The sequence below is a fragment of the Microcaecilia unicolor genome, chromosome 12, assembly GCF_901765095.1.
Source record: "Microcaecilia unicolor chromosome 12, aMicUni1.1, whole genome shotgun sequence".
Taxonomy (NCBI): Eukaryota; Metazoa; Chordata; class Amphibia; order Gymnophiona; family Siphonopidae; genus Microcaecilia; species Microcaecilia unicolor.
The window spans coordinates 62,247,127-62,265,334 of record NC_044042.1 but is presented as its reverse complement, the minus strand read 5'-3'; the positions used below and the strand labels follow the sequence as shown (position 1 = coordinate 62,265,334).

Here is an 18,208-nt window from a genome sequence, read left to right as displayed (position 1 = left end):
ACAGATCTTTTTCATTTGAAAGGAAGCTCTGGAATGAGGGCTGATAGGATGAGGGTGAAAGGAGGTGGACTCTGGAATCTCTAAACAAATATTTTTTTATAGATAAGGTAGTGGATGTTTGGAATAGTCTCTCACTGGAGGTAGTGGAGACGAGAATCAGAATTTTAAAAAATGAGATGAGCATCAAGGATCTAGAAAGGAAGATAAGGGATTGTTGGAGGCCACACTGTTGTTTAGGAAAGGCAGACTGGATAGGTCTGTCTGTCTTATCTTTTCTTTGTACCGGCTGTACCAGGCGCACTCCACATCAAAACCAGCACTTCTGATCTAACTTTCCTATTTTTCAGATCCTGTTCTGCAGAAGTTGCTTTGCTGGGGCCTGAGCAATTGAAGAAGAAATTTCCTTGGCTAAACACAGAAGACGTGGCATTAGCTTCTTATGGTATCTGCTGAATGGAAATCTCCCATTTTTATAACAGTTATTATATTGGTTTATTGTTCAGGATATAATTTGTATCTAACATTGGTGACAATTCATTCAGCTTGCTACAATGCTCTGCCTTAGAGTTGTCACTAGCAAAGAACAAAATGAAAAGAAGCTGATTACTTTCCAGTATCAAGAAATTGAGTTTCAGTAATCTTTTTAGGTGCAGAATACACAGATCTGTTGCACCTCTTTCAGCAGGCTGAGGTGTAGGGATAAAACTGCATGCGTAGAATGTTTAAAATTCAATTATATATATATATATATATATAGAGAGAGAGAGAGAGAGAGAGAGATTGTTTTTCCTAAAAAATGGTCACCAGAAAAAATTGTCATTCTATAAGAGGTATATGCCCATTATACAATAGCGTTTACTGCTGGGTCGCTTGCTGAAACCTGGTGTAAATGCTGGCGCCCAATTAGCCACACTGAGGCAGTATTCTGTAATTATGCCCATAACTTTTTGGAATGCCCCTGACACACCCATGGCCACATCCCCTCCATCTTAAGCTAAGTGCAATAAAGATTTTCTGTACTGTTGTGCAGATGGAAATATATCAACTCTAAGTCACGATCGTTTTCAGTATAATAGCCAATATGAGATAGAAAAACTGAATATGTAATGTTTTTTTTTTTTTTTAAATTTCTTTATTATATTTTAACATGTTAAATACATCTCCACATATTTGCAACGCTCACCATATGTGTAACATATTTATCTCTTCTTCTATAACAATATTTGCAAATAAACTCTTAACAATCCTTCCCCCCTTCCTCCCCCCCTCCCCTTTCTTAATGTGGTGATTTACATGTTTCTTTCATCTGTTCATAAGGTTGCCAAATTTGTTGAAACCTATGTAATTGGCCTTTTCTCAATGCGGTCAGTTTCGCCATCTGATGCAGATAATCAAGTTTATGCTTTACTACTTGAATATGCGGTACCTCTGTCTGCTTCCATGCCCTTGCCACTGTCATTTTGGCTGCTGCAAAAATCTGGCTAGCCATTTTATGTTGGTGTATCTTACATCTTCCCGGCCGGAAGTGCAAAAGACAGTATTCCGCCTGATTTGGATATTCTATCTTTGTGATTTGGTATACCATTGCTCGAATTTGAGTCCAAAATGCCTGTATCTTGGGACATTCCCACCATATATGCATAAATGTACCTCTATTACCACATTCCCTCCAGCAGTTCGGTGATATCTTATGGTATATTTTTTGCAGTCTATCCGGTGTATAGTACCACCAGTACCATATTTTATAACCATTCTCAGCCACTGACTGAGTGATAGAGGCCTTCAATAAATATCTAAGTCCCCTCATCCAGCATTCTCTTGTAAAGGTTTGTTGTAAGGCCCCCTCCCACCTTCTCATATAGTGATCTTGAGGGCTGGACATTTTTAATAGTGCCTTATATAATCGTGACACTCCCCCTTTGCCCCCTCCTCCCTTAATTGCCCTTTCTAACCCTGTTTCTGTAAGTTCCAGCTCTTCCCCTGCCCGTCTTTTTATATAGTTCCGCAGGCTATGATAATATGCCATATCCCTTTCTTCCAATATGTAATGTTTCATTTACAAGTTGAAGTGAAAACAGACGGTACTTTAAGTTCTGTGATACTTTCAATATTCTACTATGTATAGATATTTTTCAGTCTTTGAATTTGAACATAGTATTGCTTTTCTAAGCACTCAAATCATATATAGTTATCACCTCTCCTTCCGTTTTTTTTACTACAGACTTTTTCTTCCGTTATTAAAGTTATTTTGGAAGTTTTTTCGGATTGAGGAGGAGCCTATGATGTTAGCCATTACAGTTGGTGTCCTATTCTAAAGGTACCCTGGGCTTTTGAGGCTATTTATGTCCAAAGTTAGATGCCAGAAATATCCATGCTAAGATAGAATTCTGTAAGGGCACTCAGCACTGAGTGCCCTTTGCAGAATACTAGCTTAGCGAGGATCTCACACCTAACTTTGAGGGCAGCACTTATGCCTGGTGTAAATGCTGGTGTGCAACTACCTATTCTATAACATTGTGCCTAATTTCTGGAAACACCCCTGACTCCTCCAGAGTTGCTTAATGGTTACTGCAATGACCTTAGAACCAGGGGAATTGGGTTCAGTTCTCACTGCAGCACCTTGTGACTCTGGACAAGTCTCACTTAAATCTCCACTACCCCAAGTACAAAATAAGTACTTGTATATAATACGTAAACCGCTTTGATTTGTATCCACAGAAAAGGCAGTATATCAAATCCCAACTCCCTTCTCCTTCTCTTCACAGGGCCATGCCCCCTTTTGAGTTGTGTGCTATAAAATTTAAGGCACGTATTATTTTATAGAATAGGGCGCAGGGCAGATCCACTTGTAAACCCAAATTACTGCCAATTAAAACCAATTGCTGATTAACAGCTCATTAACTGATTTATTTTGTATTTGGATCTGGGATCCATGCCCAAAATTGTGCGCCCAACTTTGGGTGACTTATGTAGAATCCTGGGGGTATGTGGCTTTCTACCTGCTCCATTATGAAGTTTGAACTTTGTATTTTTTATGCAATTCATGCACCATCCTGTAGACCTAGTTTCCTCTAGTCTTATTGTTTTTGGATTCATGTAGCGCAGATTGACATAAAGTCAAAACCTCAACGGCAACTGACAAAGATTTTTTTTAACAAATGAGTGCTGATATAAAAATCGGGTGTGGAGAGATGTTAGGCTAATGTGGCAGAACCTTATGCAGTCAAATAGTTTTTAGTTATATATTTTTTAGTCAGTGTAAAACGATAGTTACTGGACAGATTTCAGAGTTTTCAGTTCACATGAAATTTAACTGCCAATCCTACAGCATTAAAATATCTTGAAGTTGATATGTGGTGTAGACACTGTTGACTATTATGTGCCTCACTTTTCTTTTTAAACTATGTAAGCTGAATAGGAAAATAAACTTTTGGAAAATGTTGATATTATGCAGCTGTTGATGAAGTTTTCTGTCAGTGCTCACTCTGTTGTACTGCTCAGGTCTTGAGAATGAGGGCTGGTTTGACCCCTGGTCGCTGTTGAATGCCTTCCGCCGGAAAGCCCTGTCCATGGGAGTGTATCAGACACACGGCAATGTAGCAGGTGAGGTATTCTCCCAAAGCAGAAACCCAGGATAGGACTATTAAACCTCTGGAAGCTTGCAGTCCTCAGTCTTACCAGGAATGGCAAGATGGGAAGTTATGTGGACATTTAAAGTTTAATACAAATATTTTGCAGTCCCTAACTGATGTGTTGTATAACCTAACTGTGGATTCTTTTTATTGGACCACCATATAGATGATTCATGAGACAACACAGGTTCCTTCTCCAGATGTGGAGAACTAAAAACATCTGAAGAAGGGATCTTTTGTGACTCTGAATGCTCCTTCGTAACATTATCACGCATTGTTGGTTCAATAAAAGGTAGCAATATGAAAGGGATCCCATTTATTTTTACAACTAATACCAGACCTCTGCACTGCATGTACATTTAATGAATGAAACCCACTGGAGTGTTTTGCTCCATTCACAAACTCTCTATTAATACAATGAAAAGCAAAAAATGATACTATGACATAGGAAGCCTGTAGGACAGTTTGAAAGAAAGGCGAATTCAATGGGCCACCTGTTTGTTTTTTTTATTTATTTTTTTTTTTTTTAATTAACATGTAACTATATGTAAATAGCTGCAAATACTGTAGTACAGTTGGTCCACGTATAGTCCCATCACATGGTAATATCACTGTAGTGATGTCCCAGACCATCCAGAGCTGGATTGATTCAGTCTGCTATTGAACTTCAGCAGTACCATGCCAGATTATTGCTCGTTGTTTCCTAAACTTCTTTTTCTCCTCTTAGGTTTTGATTTCTTCATACGCGAGATGGTGACAAGTTCTGGAGATCCAGTTACATTCAGACGCATCAAAGTAGTTAATGTGAGTAAAATTGCCAGGATCTTGCTTAGTCTCGACGAACTTTCATGAAAGTTCAGAATTATAAACACAACTTCAACATTATGTATGACACCTGAAATAAGGAGCATTGTGGTATTCTGCCTAGAATGTAAATGTTAATTCTAGTTGCTAGTCAGTAGCCAACGGCAACCTGCCGCCCGAGTCAGAGATTGAAATGCCGCCCCCCCCCCCCTCCTGCCTGTCTGCACCCACACACCCCTCTCGCAGTCTAGCATCTCCCTCCTTCCCTCCTCAACCCTTGACCTTATTTTTTTTTCTTCTAAAGGTGGCAGCGATTCTCAATAGCTGCCCTGCCACGGTGCCACTGGCCTCTTCGTTACTGCATCCTGCCTCTGAGGAAATGGGAAGTTACGTCAAGAGACTGGTTGCAGTGGGAGAAGAGGCCGGTGCCATTGGCACCGCAGGAGGACAGACTATGGGAATCGCTATTGCTACCACTGCCGCCTTTTGGGGGGGGGGGGGGAGGTAAAGGATTGAGGAGGGAAGGGGAGAGTGCCGCTCCTGGCCTAATGGTAGGGGCCGCCCCTGACAGTAGCTGATGGTGCACTGTGTCTGCATCTGCCACAGGCATTTCTGCTTCTGTGCAAGCTAACAGCAATTCTATAACTGCGCGCCTGCATTGATGTGCCACTTGCGTGTGTTAAGTGCAGGAAACTGTCATGCACACAAGCATCCTAAGTGCTACTCTAGAAGAATCGATATAAGTGGCATTGCGTGCAATTGAAAAGGAGTGTACACGTGGGCAGGGCATGGGTAGGACCTGGGCATGCCTACCAATAACATGTGCAATAAGTTGTGCGCATTGCATGCCCATTTCTGCCTGTCATTGACCTGGATGCTCAGATGCCATTATAGAATAGGCCAATGGCAGCCCTACCATTAGGTCACCTGAGGCGGGGGCCTCAGGTGCCACTCTTTAGGGAGCAGCATACCCCCCACACCGGCTGTGGTCTGGCATCTCCCCCTTTCCTTCTTCAGTTCTCTTCCCCAAGCCTACTGTTGTTTATTAAAAGTCAATGGCAGCCACAATTCCCATTGGCTGCCCTGCCACCTGCACCGACCTCTTCTCTCTACTGTGGCCCGCCTCTGACATAACTTCCTGTTTCCTCAGAGTCAGGCCGCAGTACACAGAAGAGGCCAGTGCCAGCAGCAGGACAGCCTATAGGAATCACTGCCTCTGCAGTCTTTTGGAAAACAAAGTTAGGTTCGGGGAAGGGGGTTGAAGAAGGAAGGGGGGAGATGCCAGACCACGGGGGGGGGGGGGGGGGGGGGGGGGTAGGGGGCGCCATCTCAGCCCTTGCCTCAGGTGGCAGATTGCCTTGGGCCGCCCCTGGAATAGGCACTCCCTGCAGTGCATTGGTGCCCCTTTTATTGACTTGCTTCCTGTGTGTGCAGGCCTTGCTCTCCTGAATAAAGTTCTACTGCTTTTTTCTTGGACTGAGCAAAGACCACAGCTATAAAGAGCATTTATTTTTGATTTTGCCATAAACTGTATCTTGCTTTCATTTACTGACTAGCACCGTGTGCCCACAGGTTGGCAGAGACTGAGGTCAAAACCAGGAGAGGTATTTTCAGCAACTATCTCCTTTCTCTGGTTTTATATCAGGTACAAGCACCTAATAGTTTGGAATACCAGCCTGTGGAGTGTTCTATAGTGGTGAATGCAGCTGGTCCCTGGTCAGGAAAGGTGGCAGAGATGGCGACCATTGGCAGTGGCCCTCCAGACACTTTGGCTGGAATCAAAATACCAGTGGAGCCCAAGAAAAGGTGCATTTTCAGTACATTTTGAAAAATTTCCCTTGTATACTGTAAGGAAGTGCCTAAGTGAACTATGGTTCCCCTTGAGGCATGTCCTCCTTAGGCCACCTTAACAGAGCTGAGACTAGGAAGCTTAGGCAGGAGAGTGTAGCCCAGATCAGGAAGGATCAAACTTCTGAATAAGGGGAAAGTCAGAGAGGCCCTGGGAGTAGCTAAGGGAAGCCTCTAATCAGAGGTTTTCAATCCAGTCCTCGGGGCACACCCAACCGCTATTTTTAGAGTGCTGTTTGGAACAGCGCTGGGGTTTTCGATCATCTGGGCATGAGTTCTTTGGTCACGCCTTGAGACAGCTTTGCAGCAAAACTCTGCCCAAAGTTGAAGGGCACTTGTTTCTTGAAAGTTGTTTTTTTTTGTTTTTTTTTTACATTTTTTTTTTTGATCCAGTGAAATTGAACACGAATGGAGTTTTAATATTTTTTGAAAGATATTTTTTTTTTATGCCTGTGATGAAAATAGACCCTTGTTTAAATCCTCCTGCCTTACAAGTCTAAATGAGTGGAGGTGAGGGCACGGAGGCTTTTTCCCTTTCAAATGTTATTGTACTCCATGAGTGGTTTATTAATAATAGAGTACTTTTAAGCTTGTTTGTTGAGAGAATATTTGGAGTGAATATTTATGTGAACTCTTCCATCCTCTTTATTTTTGACAAATCACTTAGTCCTCCATTGCCTCAAGTACAATATACTACTTAGATCGTGAACCCATCAGGGACAGTGCAGGTTACTTTACAATTATATGTAAACTGCCTCGATTCATGCTTGAAAGAGGTGGTATATCAAATTAATAAAACAATAATAAATGATAAATGAATAGCATTACAACATCAAATTAAAACAAATGATAGCAGTACAAACGCAGCTCAGCATATCAATGGTAAGGTAGGATGATAGATTCCAAAAATATAACAACAAATATATATTAATTCCAAGCAAAACACATTAATATTCAATAAATAGAAAACAACCAGAAACTTAAACAAATCAATTGAACAAATTTAACCACCAGTAGCAGACTGGATAGTGGCCTAGGAGTGGAGGAGTAGGCTAGTGGTTAGCCCCTCTCCTCAAGTGACTTCACTGGCTTCCTATCCTTTTCCGCATACAGTTCAAACTCCTCTTATTGACCTATAAGTGCATTCACTCTGCAGCTCCTCAGTACCTCTCCACTCATCTCTCCCTACATTCCTCCCCGGGAACTCCGTTCACTGGGTAAATCTCTCTTATCTGCACCCTTCTCCTCCACTGCTAACTCCAGACTCCGTTCCTTTTATCTTGCTGCACCATATGACTGGAATAGACTTCCTGAGCCGGTACGTCAAGATCCATCTCTGACCTTCTTCAAATCTAAGCTAAAAGCCCACCTTTTTGATGCTGCTTTTAACTCCTAACCCTTGTTCACTTGTTCAGAACCCTTATTTTATCAGCCTCAGTTTAATATTCCCTTATCTTGTTTGTCCTGTTTGTCCTAATTAGATTGGAAGCTCTGTCAAGCAGGGACTGTCTCTTCATGTTCAAGTGTACAGCGCTGCGTACGTCTAGTAGCCCTATAGAAATGATAAGTAGTACTAGTAGTGGTTAGTGCAGTGGACTTTGATCCTGGGGAACTGAGTTTGATTCCAACTGCAGCTCCTTGTGACTCTGGGCGAGTCACTTAACCCTCCATTGCCCCTGGTACAAAATAAGTACCTGAATATATGTAAACCGCTTTGAATGTAGTTGCAAAAACCTCAGAAAGGCAGTATATCAAGTCCTATTTCCCTTTCCCTAGTTATCCAAAATATAGCATTCTTTTATGGCTTTAATGTAAACTGCACTTATATCCCAGCACACTAATTATTTCATGATTATTATTACATGGCCAAATATATATAACAAAAGAAAATTAATAGATTGACTTTCCTTGCATGTATATAATAGATTATGGATTTCTTGACAAATATAACTTTTTTTTTTAACTGAGGCCAAACCGAGCTCAGCAGAAGAAAGGAAAACTCTGTTTAGCTTTTCAAGTCTTATGAACTTCAACTGCACATGTGCTGCATGGATGTGTGGGACTGGCTTAGTTCTCAGTTTTACATTTACCATCCCTAGTCAGGTTTTACAGCCATCCTTGTTTTTGCTGCTTTTCACATCTTTGTTTGTATTTTTCTATATAACTTTGAAAAGGGATGATAGTTACTCTACAGATAGTAAGGAAATGCACTTGCACAGTTGTCATTAACTCTCCCTTATGGCCCATATCAGACCAGTCCAGACAAATGTGTGTCGTATCCAGTCCAGCGGATAGAGACAGAGAAAGTAGTTCCATGTGCTTTGCCCCTAAAGGGGATTGTGCAGCCATAGAATGCTCAGTATTTTCTGCCTCTAAGTGGATGGTGGACAAACCATGCAGCTCCCAACTTAGATTTGGTGCCTTTTAAAAGGATTATGTTTCTTTTCTTCATAACGAAGATTTCCAAGAGTTTTATTGGCGCTGGAGCAACACTGTGTGGTGCCAAGTCCCTACCCCCACCCCCCCCCCCCCCCCAACTTCAGTCTTCCTCCTCAAATTCTAAGGACCCAAACTTTTATGTATGTATCAGCCTTCCTTTTAGATGAGGCACAGTCAGCAGTTTTATTTATTTTGGATGTCGGTGAGTTTGTTCTCCCCCTGGTTTGGATTCTGGTAAGTTCTGTTTTCTTCTCAGCTAAATTTATTACAACAGTTGCTCACTGGGTGGGAAGCTTCTACACTCCAGTCACTGGCTTGTTAAGCTAACAGGTCTGATAGTGTAAACTTCAGAGTTTTACAAAATGACAGACAAGCTATATTGTGTTTACTACAGCAGTTTAGTTATTCTACTACTATCCAGGAAATCTGCTTCCTTGTATTCACAGGACCTAGTTATCTTGGCAAGCTGCAACTATTTCTAGGCTGTATGCCTGCAGCATTTTTCTCTCGAGTCCCGTGGCAGTTATGGGGAATCGGCTGTATGCTAATGCTTAATGATTAGTGTTATAGCTAGCTGTTTTATTAACTGGTTTCCTGAGCTGAACAGTTTTCCCTGTCTCATATTCTGGAACTCAGCTGAAGAGTTCTGCTGTAGCAGTTCAGTAGTACATGTGGCTGAAGAGTTCTCTGATTTTACATACAAATAAAAATCTGAAAGCCCAATATTGGACAGTAAGTATGTTTTCAATGAAATGATTTGACTATACACCGTATTGGCCTTGAAGAAGCCAACCAGATGATCAATGTGGAATAATGAATTAGACGAGTAATATCTGGGGATAATCAGGTTAATACCACTTTTTTTTTTACTGTTTAATTGATCTCCTTGTCTTGTTTCACTCTCCCTATTTAGTGGTCTAAGGAAGAGAATAGAATTACCTGACTGAAATAATTCCTATATATTACTTTCTCTGTATTTCTGGCAAGTTGTTTTATCGCTTGTAAACATTTAAATGGTTATAAATAAAAAAATTTAAAAAAAATCTGAAAGCCTGAAACTGGACAGAAGAGGTCTGCTTGCCACAAGCTTGATGACCTTGGTTCCATTTCGTATAAGCAATCCATAAGTGGATTGCTGGCACTAGTAAATAGCTCTATTTGTAGCAACAAAGTTGGCTGTGTTGATAAGCTGTGACACTCAGCTCTGTTTTGAATGGGGCCTTGAAAAGCAATTCCTTTTGCCTGATTGTTCAATGTGACATACCCTGAGCAACTGACTGCTTTCCATGGTGGTGGAAACTGGCAGTCTTGCATAAGTGGGACAGCCAACCCAGCCACTTCTACTACTGGGCTACACCACATAGCTCTAGTTCATGGCCTCGGCAGCCCGGCAGATAGTTCTGGTGTTTTTTTTCTTCTCCAGCTATCTCATGAGCACTGCTTCTCTCATCAACGTCTAGTGCATTTCTTCTCCAGCTACATCAGCCATCTAGTTTATACGCCTACAACATTTTATCACTTGGCTTCATTGGCCATCTACCTTGATCTGCTGCTCCAGCTGCGTCGTATTACTCAGTGGTACCAGCCAGAAATAAGGCACTTTTGCATAAGGGTGCCTACCAGCTGTCAGATGTATCTACACCACTTAGTTATGTTGCTTGCCTGCTCTGTCCAGATGGGTTTTGCTGCTGTTCGACAGTCTACTTGGTTGCGCCACCCAGCTGTTTCACTCAGCTGCACCAGCAAGCAGTGTGGTACAGCTGTGTCACCCAGATGTTTTTTGAGGCAGTAACATCCATAGCTACAATTCTTTCACTCTGGTTGCCTCCATCAAAGGGTTTCGCCGGTCAGCTGTTTATTTCTGAGCTCTAAGGTCTCCACTGTGAGGGAGATCTTTAGTATCTTGATTTTGGTTGACTGACTTGTTCTCTCGCATTCTATTCTGGAATTTTTTCTGTCCTGGCTGGTGAATAAGGTTCCCTTTTCTGCCTGACTCTCAGCTGTCTTCCTATTCCAGCTTCTAGTCTAGTTATGCAATGTCTGCAGGGTCGCTCTTTCTATTTAGAGGCGGATGAGCATCTGGCTTCCTAGCATGTGTGTTGCAGAATGCCACGTATCTATTCTTTGTGCTCTATTCCCTTTTCCTTGCTCCACATTTATGTCTTCCTGGACCAGAGTATTAAACTAAGTTAATCAGGAACTATTGCACTTAGTCCATATCTATAGATTTCAGGTTTTCAGCCTCTTATGGGATCCCCTAAGGGTGCTACTGCTGTGTCTCCCCACCCTTTCCTTATAGCTACTAGATTTTCCAATAAGGATCTTCAGCAGCATTGTCTTGTCTTCTCTACTATAGAATCTCAGTGAACAGGGGAGCAAAGGAATCCTGTCTTTCAACATACTCATTGTTTTAGTGCTGCTTAGGTTCCTTGGCCTTTCCCATCTTAACACACCCCCTCCAATTTCTTAGGGGGTTCTCTTCCATCCTTCCACTCCTATTCATATTATGCTGCACCTGACAGCATCTGCTAGTGGACTACTGATATGTTTCAGTGTCTATAGTTAGTTCTTCCTTGCTGGGCAACTCTGGTCCTGCCTTCCTTCTATGTTTTTGATATTTCGGTATAAGATCATGTGCAGCAGCTGGATCAACTCATTAGTAAATGGATGATGGTTTGCCCCTCATTCTTGCATGATTTTCAGCTTCTTTACCTGGCTGTTTGTTTCAGCCTTACTTCCTTTTAGAGACAAAAACTCTAAAAGCCTTCTGAGGTCCATCTTGGACTTTGACATGTTGGTTACTGTATCACCACTTTTTGTTCTTTGTACTCCCAACTGTTTGGGCCTTCCTTTCTATTCCCACCCTATTGAGGACTGCTTTGCTGCATCCCACTTATCTGGACTGGTCTGGTATAGACAATAAAAAGGAAAAATTATGCCTTACCTGATAATTTTCTTTCCTTTAATCCTACCAGACCAGTCCAGAAACCCTTCTTTATGGTAATTGATTTCTTTTTGTTGTTTGCTTTTAATTCATTCTGTGGATGCCGTTGCTTTTCACAGATCTTGACACGATCTATCATGTTATTGTGAATCACCTGACTCTAGTGGAAGTATTGCGTGTCAGCAGAGTCTAAACTTACTTGATTGGCGAATGTTTTGTCTGAGTTTGGCATTGCTTGGCTATTCATAATACTGAGCATTCTATGACTTTACAGTCCCCTTTAGGGGCAAAGCACATGGAACTACTTTCTTTCTCTGTCTCTATCCGCTGATCAACCTGACACAACACCCACAAGTCTAGACTTGTCTGGTAGGACTAAAGAAAAGAAAATTATCAGGTAAGGCATAATTTTTCCTTCTGTCCTCAGGTATGTGTATGTATTTCACTGTTATGATGGACCTGGTCTGAACTGCCCGTTGCTGATAGACAACACTGGAGCTTACTTTAGACGAGAAGGACTGGGAGGCAACTATATATGTGGTCTCTCCCCTGATGAGGTGAGCATGTACACACACTTTTTTTTTCTTTAAATTTTATTAGTGAAAGAACCACACTACTACCACTATTCTGTCCAGGCTAACTTGTTGCACCAAGTCCCTCTAGCAGTCTTGAAAGGAGTTACTTGCTGACATTAAGTAACTGAGGCAATAGAGGAAGGGCACATAATTAAATTGCAAAACTAGAGGGCACATTACCTCCCACCTCATCCCTAATCATTGTTGAGAGTTGTTACATGGCTTGAAACCTAGTTAAGTCTCTTAAGTGTCCATGCTGTTTCACATGAATCTCTGGGATGGCCATGTTTGCAGGAAACACAAATATCATTTATGCCTTCATGTGTAACTAAGAGGGGCATAATCGAACGGCGCCGGCCATCTTCGGGGCCGGTTCCGCTAAGGGGCGGAGCCAACCGTATTATCGAAAAAGATGGCTGGCCATCTTTTCTTTCGATAATACGGTTGGGGCCGGCTAAATCTCAACATTTAGGTCAAACGTTGAGATCGCCGGGTTTAGAGATGGCCGGCTTTGGTTTTCGGCCATAATGGAAACAGACATCCCTGACGTGCACTCTTGGACAGCCACCTCTGGATTACAAGACCGGTGCTCTAACCACTTGGCCACAGCTCCACTTACTTGGATGTTTCTCTCTTTTGATTATGCCCCTTCAGGTCTTACTCTCAGCCAATCACAGCGCATTTAGCTGTCTGTGAGTGGCTGAGAGAGACCCCTGTCTGTGATTGGCTGAGAGAGACCTGAAGGAGCATAATCAAAAGGGAGGGACATCCAAGTAAGTGGAGCTGTGGCCAAGTGGTTAGAACACCGGTCTTGTAATCCAGAGGTGGCTGGTTCAAATCCCACTGGTACTACTGAAAAAGCTGAGCAAAAATAGTTTTGATTTAGGACGTCCTTGACGAGCACTTGGATTTTTTATTTTTATTTTTTTTGGGGTGGGAGGGGATCGGTGACCACTGGGGGAGTAAGGGGAGGTCATTTCCGATTCCCTCCGGTAGTCAGTTGGGGCTCCTTTTTGAAGCTTGGTCGTGAAAAAAAGGGACCAAGTAAAACCGGCGAAATGCTCGTCAAGGCCGGCTTTCTTTTTTCCATTATCGGGCGAAGCCGGCCATCTCATGAGCACGCCCCAGTCCCGCCTTCACTACCCTACCGACACGCCCCCTTGAAATTTCGCCGGCTCCGCGACGGAAAGCAGTTGAAGCCAGCCAAAATCAGCTTTCGATTATACCGATTTGGCCGGGTTCAGTAGATCACCGGCCATCTTCTGATTTGTGTCGGAAGATGGCCGGCAATCTCTTTCGAAAATGAGCTGGTAAGTTGCCTATTATGTCAGAAATTGCATCTGTGCTCCATTCATCAGTCAGCTCCCATTTTGCAGGGAATGGTTTTTGACACTCCTTTGAGAATTGCTGTTCCCTGAGGGAGTGCAGAGAAATTTTAAAACCATACATGCTAGCTTTGAGTATTTTAATGAGATATATTACAGAGGCAGCACATGTTTTGTTTTGTTTTGGGGTTTTTTTTTTTGGGGGGGGGGGGTGTCTTTTTTTTTAATAACTTATAATGTTCTCTTTTCCAAGATGTTTTGTAGGATAATGGTATGGTCTTCTGAAAGTATAAGATTTGTTAGCTGAGCGTCTCTTGCCTGATGTTTTGTTTGGTTTAGTTGGGTACCATCATGCTATCTTTGTGATGATCTTTCCAGGATGAGGAGCCCGACATTAATAACCTAAACGTGGATTATGAATTTTTCCAGCAGAAAGTGTGGCCCAAGTTGGCTCATCGAGTTAATGCCTTTGAATCACTGAAGGTAATGGAAGTTGGGATGGTGAGAGATTTCCTTGCCACTAATTTCTGTGCTTTATTAAAGGAAGGCTATGATAAAAGTAGCAGCTATAAGGATTAAAAGTTGGTATGAGGCTTGGATTTGTTTAAAAATGCATTTTTATCTGGGCTTCCACTGTATTTCATATATTGAAAGAAAGACAAATGACTGCCAACATGGTTTAATGATGCTATGAAAGACTACTAAAGCCAAAAGGTATCGTTTTAAAAAGTGGATATCAGGCCAAGTGAGACTAAGAAAAAGCATAATCACTAGCTAGCAAGTTAGATATAGAGTAGAATTTTAGCAAAGAAGTACAAATCAAAAATTGAGTCATCTAAAGTTCTGCTAACATTTTAGAACAGGATCTGCCAACATAGAGCCTATCAAAAATATGTGCAGAAATAAACATGTTACACACTGGTTACTTGTAGCAGGCATGTTCATTTTAGAAACATAAATGTCTAAAATACCAACAGGTCAGAATGGGCACATAAATATTACTAAATAATATAACCATTTGTCAGCTACTTTAGAATCATAAACGTTTATTTTTCCAGAAATTGTCTCGGAGCCTAGTATCCCTTGCCAGTTTTGCCCTTGGGACATACCAACTGGGTGATTAAGGGGAGGACATTCCCTAATCCCTCCAGAGAAGCACTGCTGAATATGAGCACTTTTCTGAAACCTAGATGGCCTAGCTAGCAGTTGTAAATTTTGAGGATACTCTTCCAAGATACTCGTAAATCCGGAAAAAAAAATTTGATGTGTTGGTTAATGAGCCTCAGTTGTACTGCGCATTCATAGACTTGTGCCCATTGTCATATAATCAAGTCGTCACTGGTTCAATGGCCACCACCATCTTACACACTTTTTGATTGTTCAATAAACATTTTTTGGAAGTAAATGGCCTTAATAGACTGCTTTATGCTGTTCTATACTACTTAATACTCATCTTTCAAATGTAGCACTTGATATAGTCGGCTTAGGGGCACTCTTCTCCGACATTTCACGTGTTTTACTGGAACGCTTTTTCAAGGATGTCCCCTACAAATGAAAGGGTAAAATAATAATAATAAAAAAAAATTGGGGATATAAGTTTTATAGCTTTAATAAAACTTCAGCTAATATCAGCCACTGCTCGTCCTGCCAACATTTGCCTAATGTGGTCAAGATGGCGGCGGCGTGCTCCCTAATTGCTTTTATACTAATAGCTGACAGGTTTCCTCTTTTGGACACAGACATGCATTGCTCTTCTGAAATGGAGAATACACGTTTGTTTGTTAGGCTCGCCCAAAACACACCTAGACCACACCCCTTGTTTTGGATATGTATGTCTCGGCTTTGAAAAATCAGGATTTAGATGTTAATGCATGTCTAAAACTCAAATAGCACTTCTAAAATAAGCACAATAATACATTAATAAGGAAGATCATAGGCATTGGAATCGGGGAGCCCAGGTTCATGGCACCCCCTAAAAAAAATTTTCCCTTGCCTCCCTTCCCTGTGTTTCTTTTCTTACCTCCCTCCTCCAGGGCAGTAATACTACAATCAGCATAACCACAGAGGCATCACAGCTGACTAGCACAGGATCTTGAGCATCTGTGTATACTCAAGGGCTGCCTGCAACTGCCTCCTCCAAAACAGGAAGTTTGTAGGGAGTTTAAGCCAGCAGGCCTTGAGTATGAACTGATGCTCAAGGCCCCATGCTGGCCAGCTGTGATACCTGTTCTGCTACCCAGATTATAGTGTTGCCACCTCAGGGAGTGAGATAAGGAAAGAAATATCTTGCGGGAGAAGAAGAAATATTCTGGGTATGAAGGGGGGGGGGGGGGGGGGGGAGTTGAGAGGTAGGGAAGGAGAGAAATGCTGGACACCATGCAGAGGGGAGTTCAGTAAGTGTGCTTGGCATCACTTGAACTATTAGATGACCAGCCAAGATAAGGCCATAACAATAAAATAAATTAATACCTTATTTGTTTTGATCTATACTGAAGAGTGTGTTGGGGGAGATACCCAAGCCAGAGCCATTAATTGAAGGTAACAATTCAGAGCAACTGAAACAAATGCCTGTGAAATTGGAAAACACATTAGTGTAGCTTTTCATCTAAATAATAGCAAATTCCCAGGACCTGATAGTATTTACCTACAGAATTCAAATTAAATTGCAGACTTGCAACAGATAATTTGAAATTATTGGTTATTGTTTCTATCCTTGAGGACTGCAGCCTATACAGTGTAATGCTAGCTTTTTAAAAAGGTTGTAGGAGTGATTCAGATACCTACAGACAAGGAGATCTGACATCAATGTCAAATAAAATGGTAGAAGTTACTGCTAACAGAATTACAGGGCATATGGATAGACACAGCTTAATGGAGAACAGCCTCATGAATTAGGTAAAGAAAAAAACATAATTTATCTGCTTACAATTCTTTGATGTAAATAAGGAGAAGTCAGTCAATACATTGTAACTGGATTGTTGAAATGCATTTCATAAAATGTCTCGAGACTTCTCAGGAAATTTAAGAGGCTGGGGGCAGGCTTACAAATACAGTAGATAAGTGCCTATGAGACCCTGCACCAAGGTTCTATATGAGCCACTTGTACATCATCTGCTGTGCAGTCAGCTGTCCAGATGCTTAAAGGCATATAGGGCTTTAAATAAGCCTCTAATCAAGAAAAATAAAAGCCCAAGGAGGGAACTGTCTGTCTGTGAACCTGGAAGATGTACTGAGCCAAATTGACAAATTAAAGAGTAGTAAATCACCTGGACTGGATGGTATACATCCTAGGGTATTGAAAGAACTCAAATATTAAATTGCCGATCTGCTGTTAGTGATCTGTAACCTGTCGTTAAAATCGTCCATAGTACCTGAAGATGGGAGGGTGGCCAATGTAATGCCTATTTTTAAAAAGGGATCTGGGAGAGGGTAAGGGAGTATGAAGCTATGACTTTCCCTGTTCCGGTGTCTTGAGGGGTCATAAGGAACCAGACCTTTCGGGACCTGGAGGGGGGATTTGTGGTGTTATAGTATTTGGGGATAGGTGGGAAAGGGAAGGTTAGGAGGGTTAGGGGGCGTTAAGGGAGGTGGGGTTTGTTACTACGATTATTGTTGATTTGAAGTTATACAGCCCAGGGGTGGGACATGGGTGAAGGGAATTAAATGAGAAATAATTGTTGGCGGCCTGTGTTAACAATTTCCTGTTTCTGTGCTATATTTTGAATGGTCAAATACTCTTTGAGATGAAACAATTGTATTTGTATGGGTTATGTTTGAGTCAACAATAAAAATTGATGAAAATAAAAAGGGATCCAGGGTGTTCTGGGAAATTACAGACCGGTAGGCCCGAGTTCAGTGCTGGGCAAAATAGTGGAAACTAATATAAAGAATAAAATCACTGAACAGTGAAGTACCCCCAAGGATCTGTACTGGGTCCAGTGCTATTTAACATATTTTATTAATGATCTGGAAATGGGAACGACGAGTGAGGTGATTACATTTGCACACGACACAAAACTGTTCAGAGTTGTTACAACGCATGTGGATTGTGAAAAATTGCAGGTCGACCTTAGGAAGCTGGAAGACTGGGTATCCAAATGGCAGATAAAATTTAATATGGACAAATACAAAGTAATGCACATTGGGAAGAATAATCCAAATCATAGTTACTTGATGTTAAGATCCACTTTAGCAGTCTGCACACAAGAAAAAGATCTAGGTGTCATCGTAAACAACACGCTGAAACCTACCCAATGTGTGATGATGGTCTAAAAAGCAAACAGGATGCTAGGAATTATTAGGAAAGAGAGAGAAAATAAGACAAAGAATATTATAATGCCTCTGTATCACTCCATGGTGTGACCACACCTTGAGTATTGTGTGAAATTCTGGTTGCTGTATCTTAAAAAAAGATATATCAGAATTAGAAAAGGCTCAAAGAAGGGTGACCAAACTGATTAAGGGGATGGAACGTCTCTCATATAAGGAAAGGTTTAAGAGGTTAGGACTCCAGCTTGGAAAAGAGACAGCTGAGGGGGGGGGGGAGGATATGATAGAGGTCTACAAAATACTTAGTGATGTAGAACAGGTAAGTGTAAATGTATTTATTTTTTACTCTTTCAAAATGTACAAAGATTAGGG

General features: G+C 41.5%; 1 protein-coding gene across 1 annotated transcript in view; it reads left to right on the top strand.

Moving 5' to 3' along the window:
• FOXRED1 (FAD dependent oxidoreductase domain containing 1) overlaps positions 1-18,208 on the top strand; it is a 52,796-nt gene that overhangs the window by 23,518 nt on the left and 11,070 nt on the right. Inside the window, exons 5-10 of the mRNA XM_030221157.1 lie at positions 348-442; positions 3,502-3,603; positions 4,360-4,436; positions 6,082-6,242; positions 12,095-12,224; positions 13,946-14,050. Coding sequence (XP_030077017.1) covers positions 348-442; positions 3,502-3,603; positions 4,360-4,436; positions 6,082-6,242; positions 12,095-12,224; positions 13,946-14,050 — 670 coding nt within the window. The remainder of the gene's footprint in view (positions 1-347; positions 443-3,501; positions 3,604-4,359; positions 4,437-6,081; positions 6,243-12,094; positions 12,225-13,945; positions 14,051-18,208) is intronic.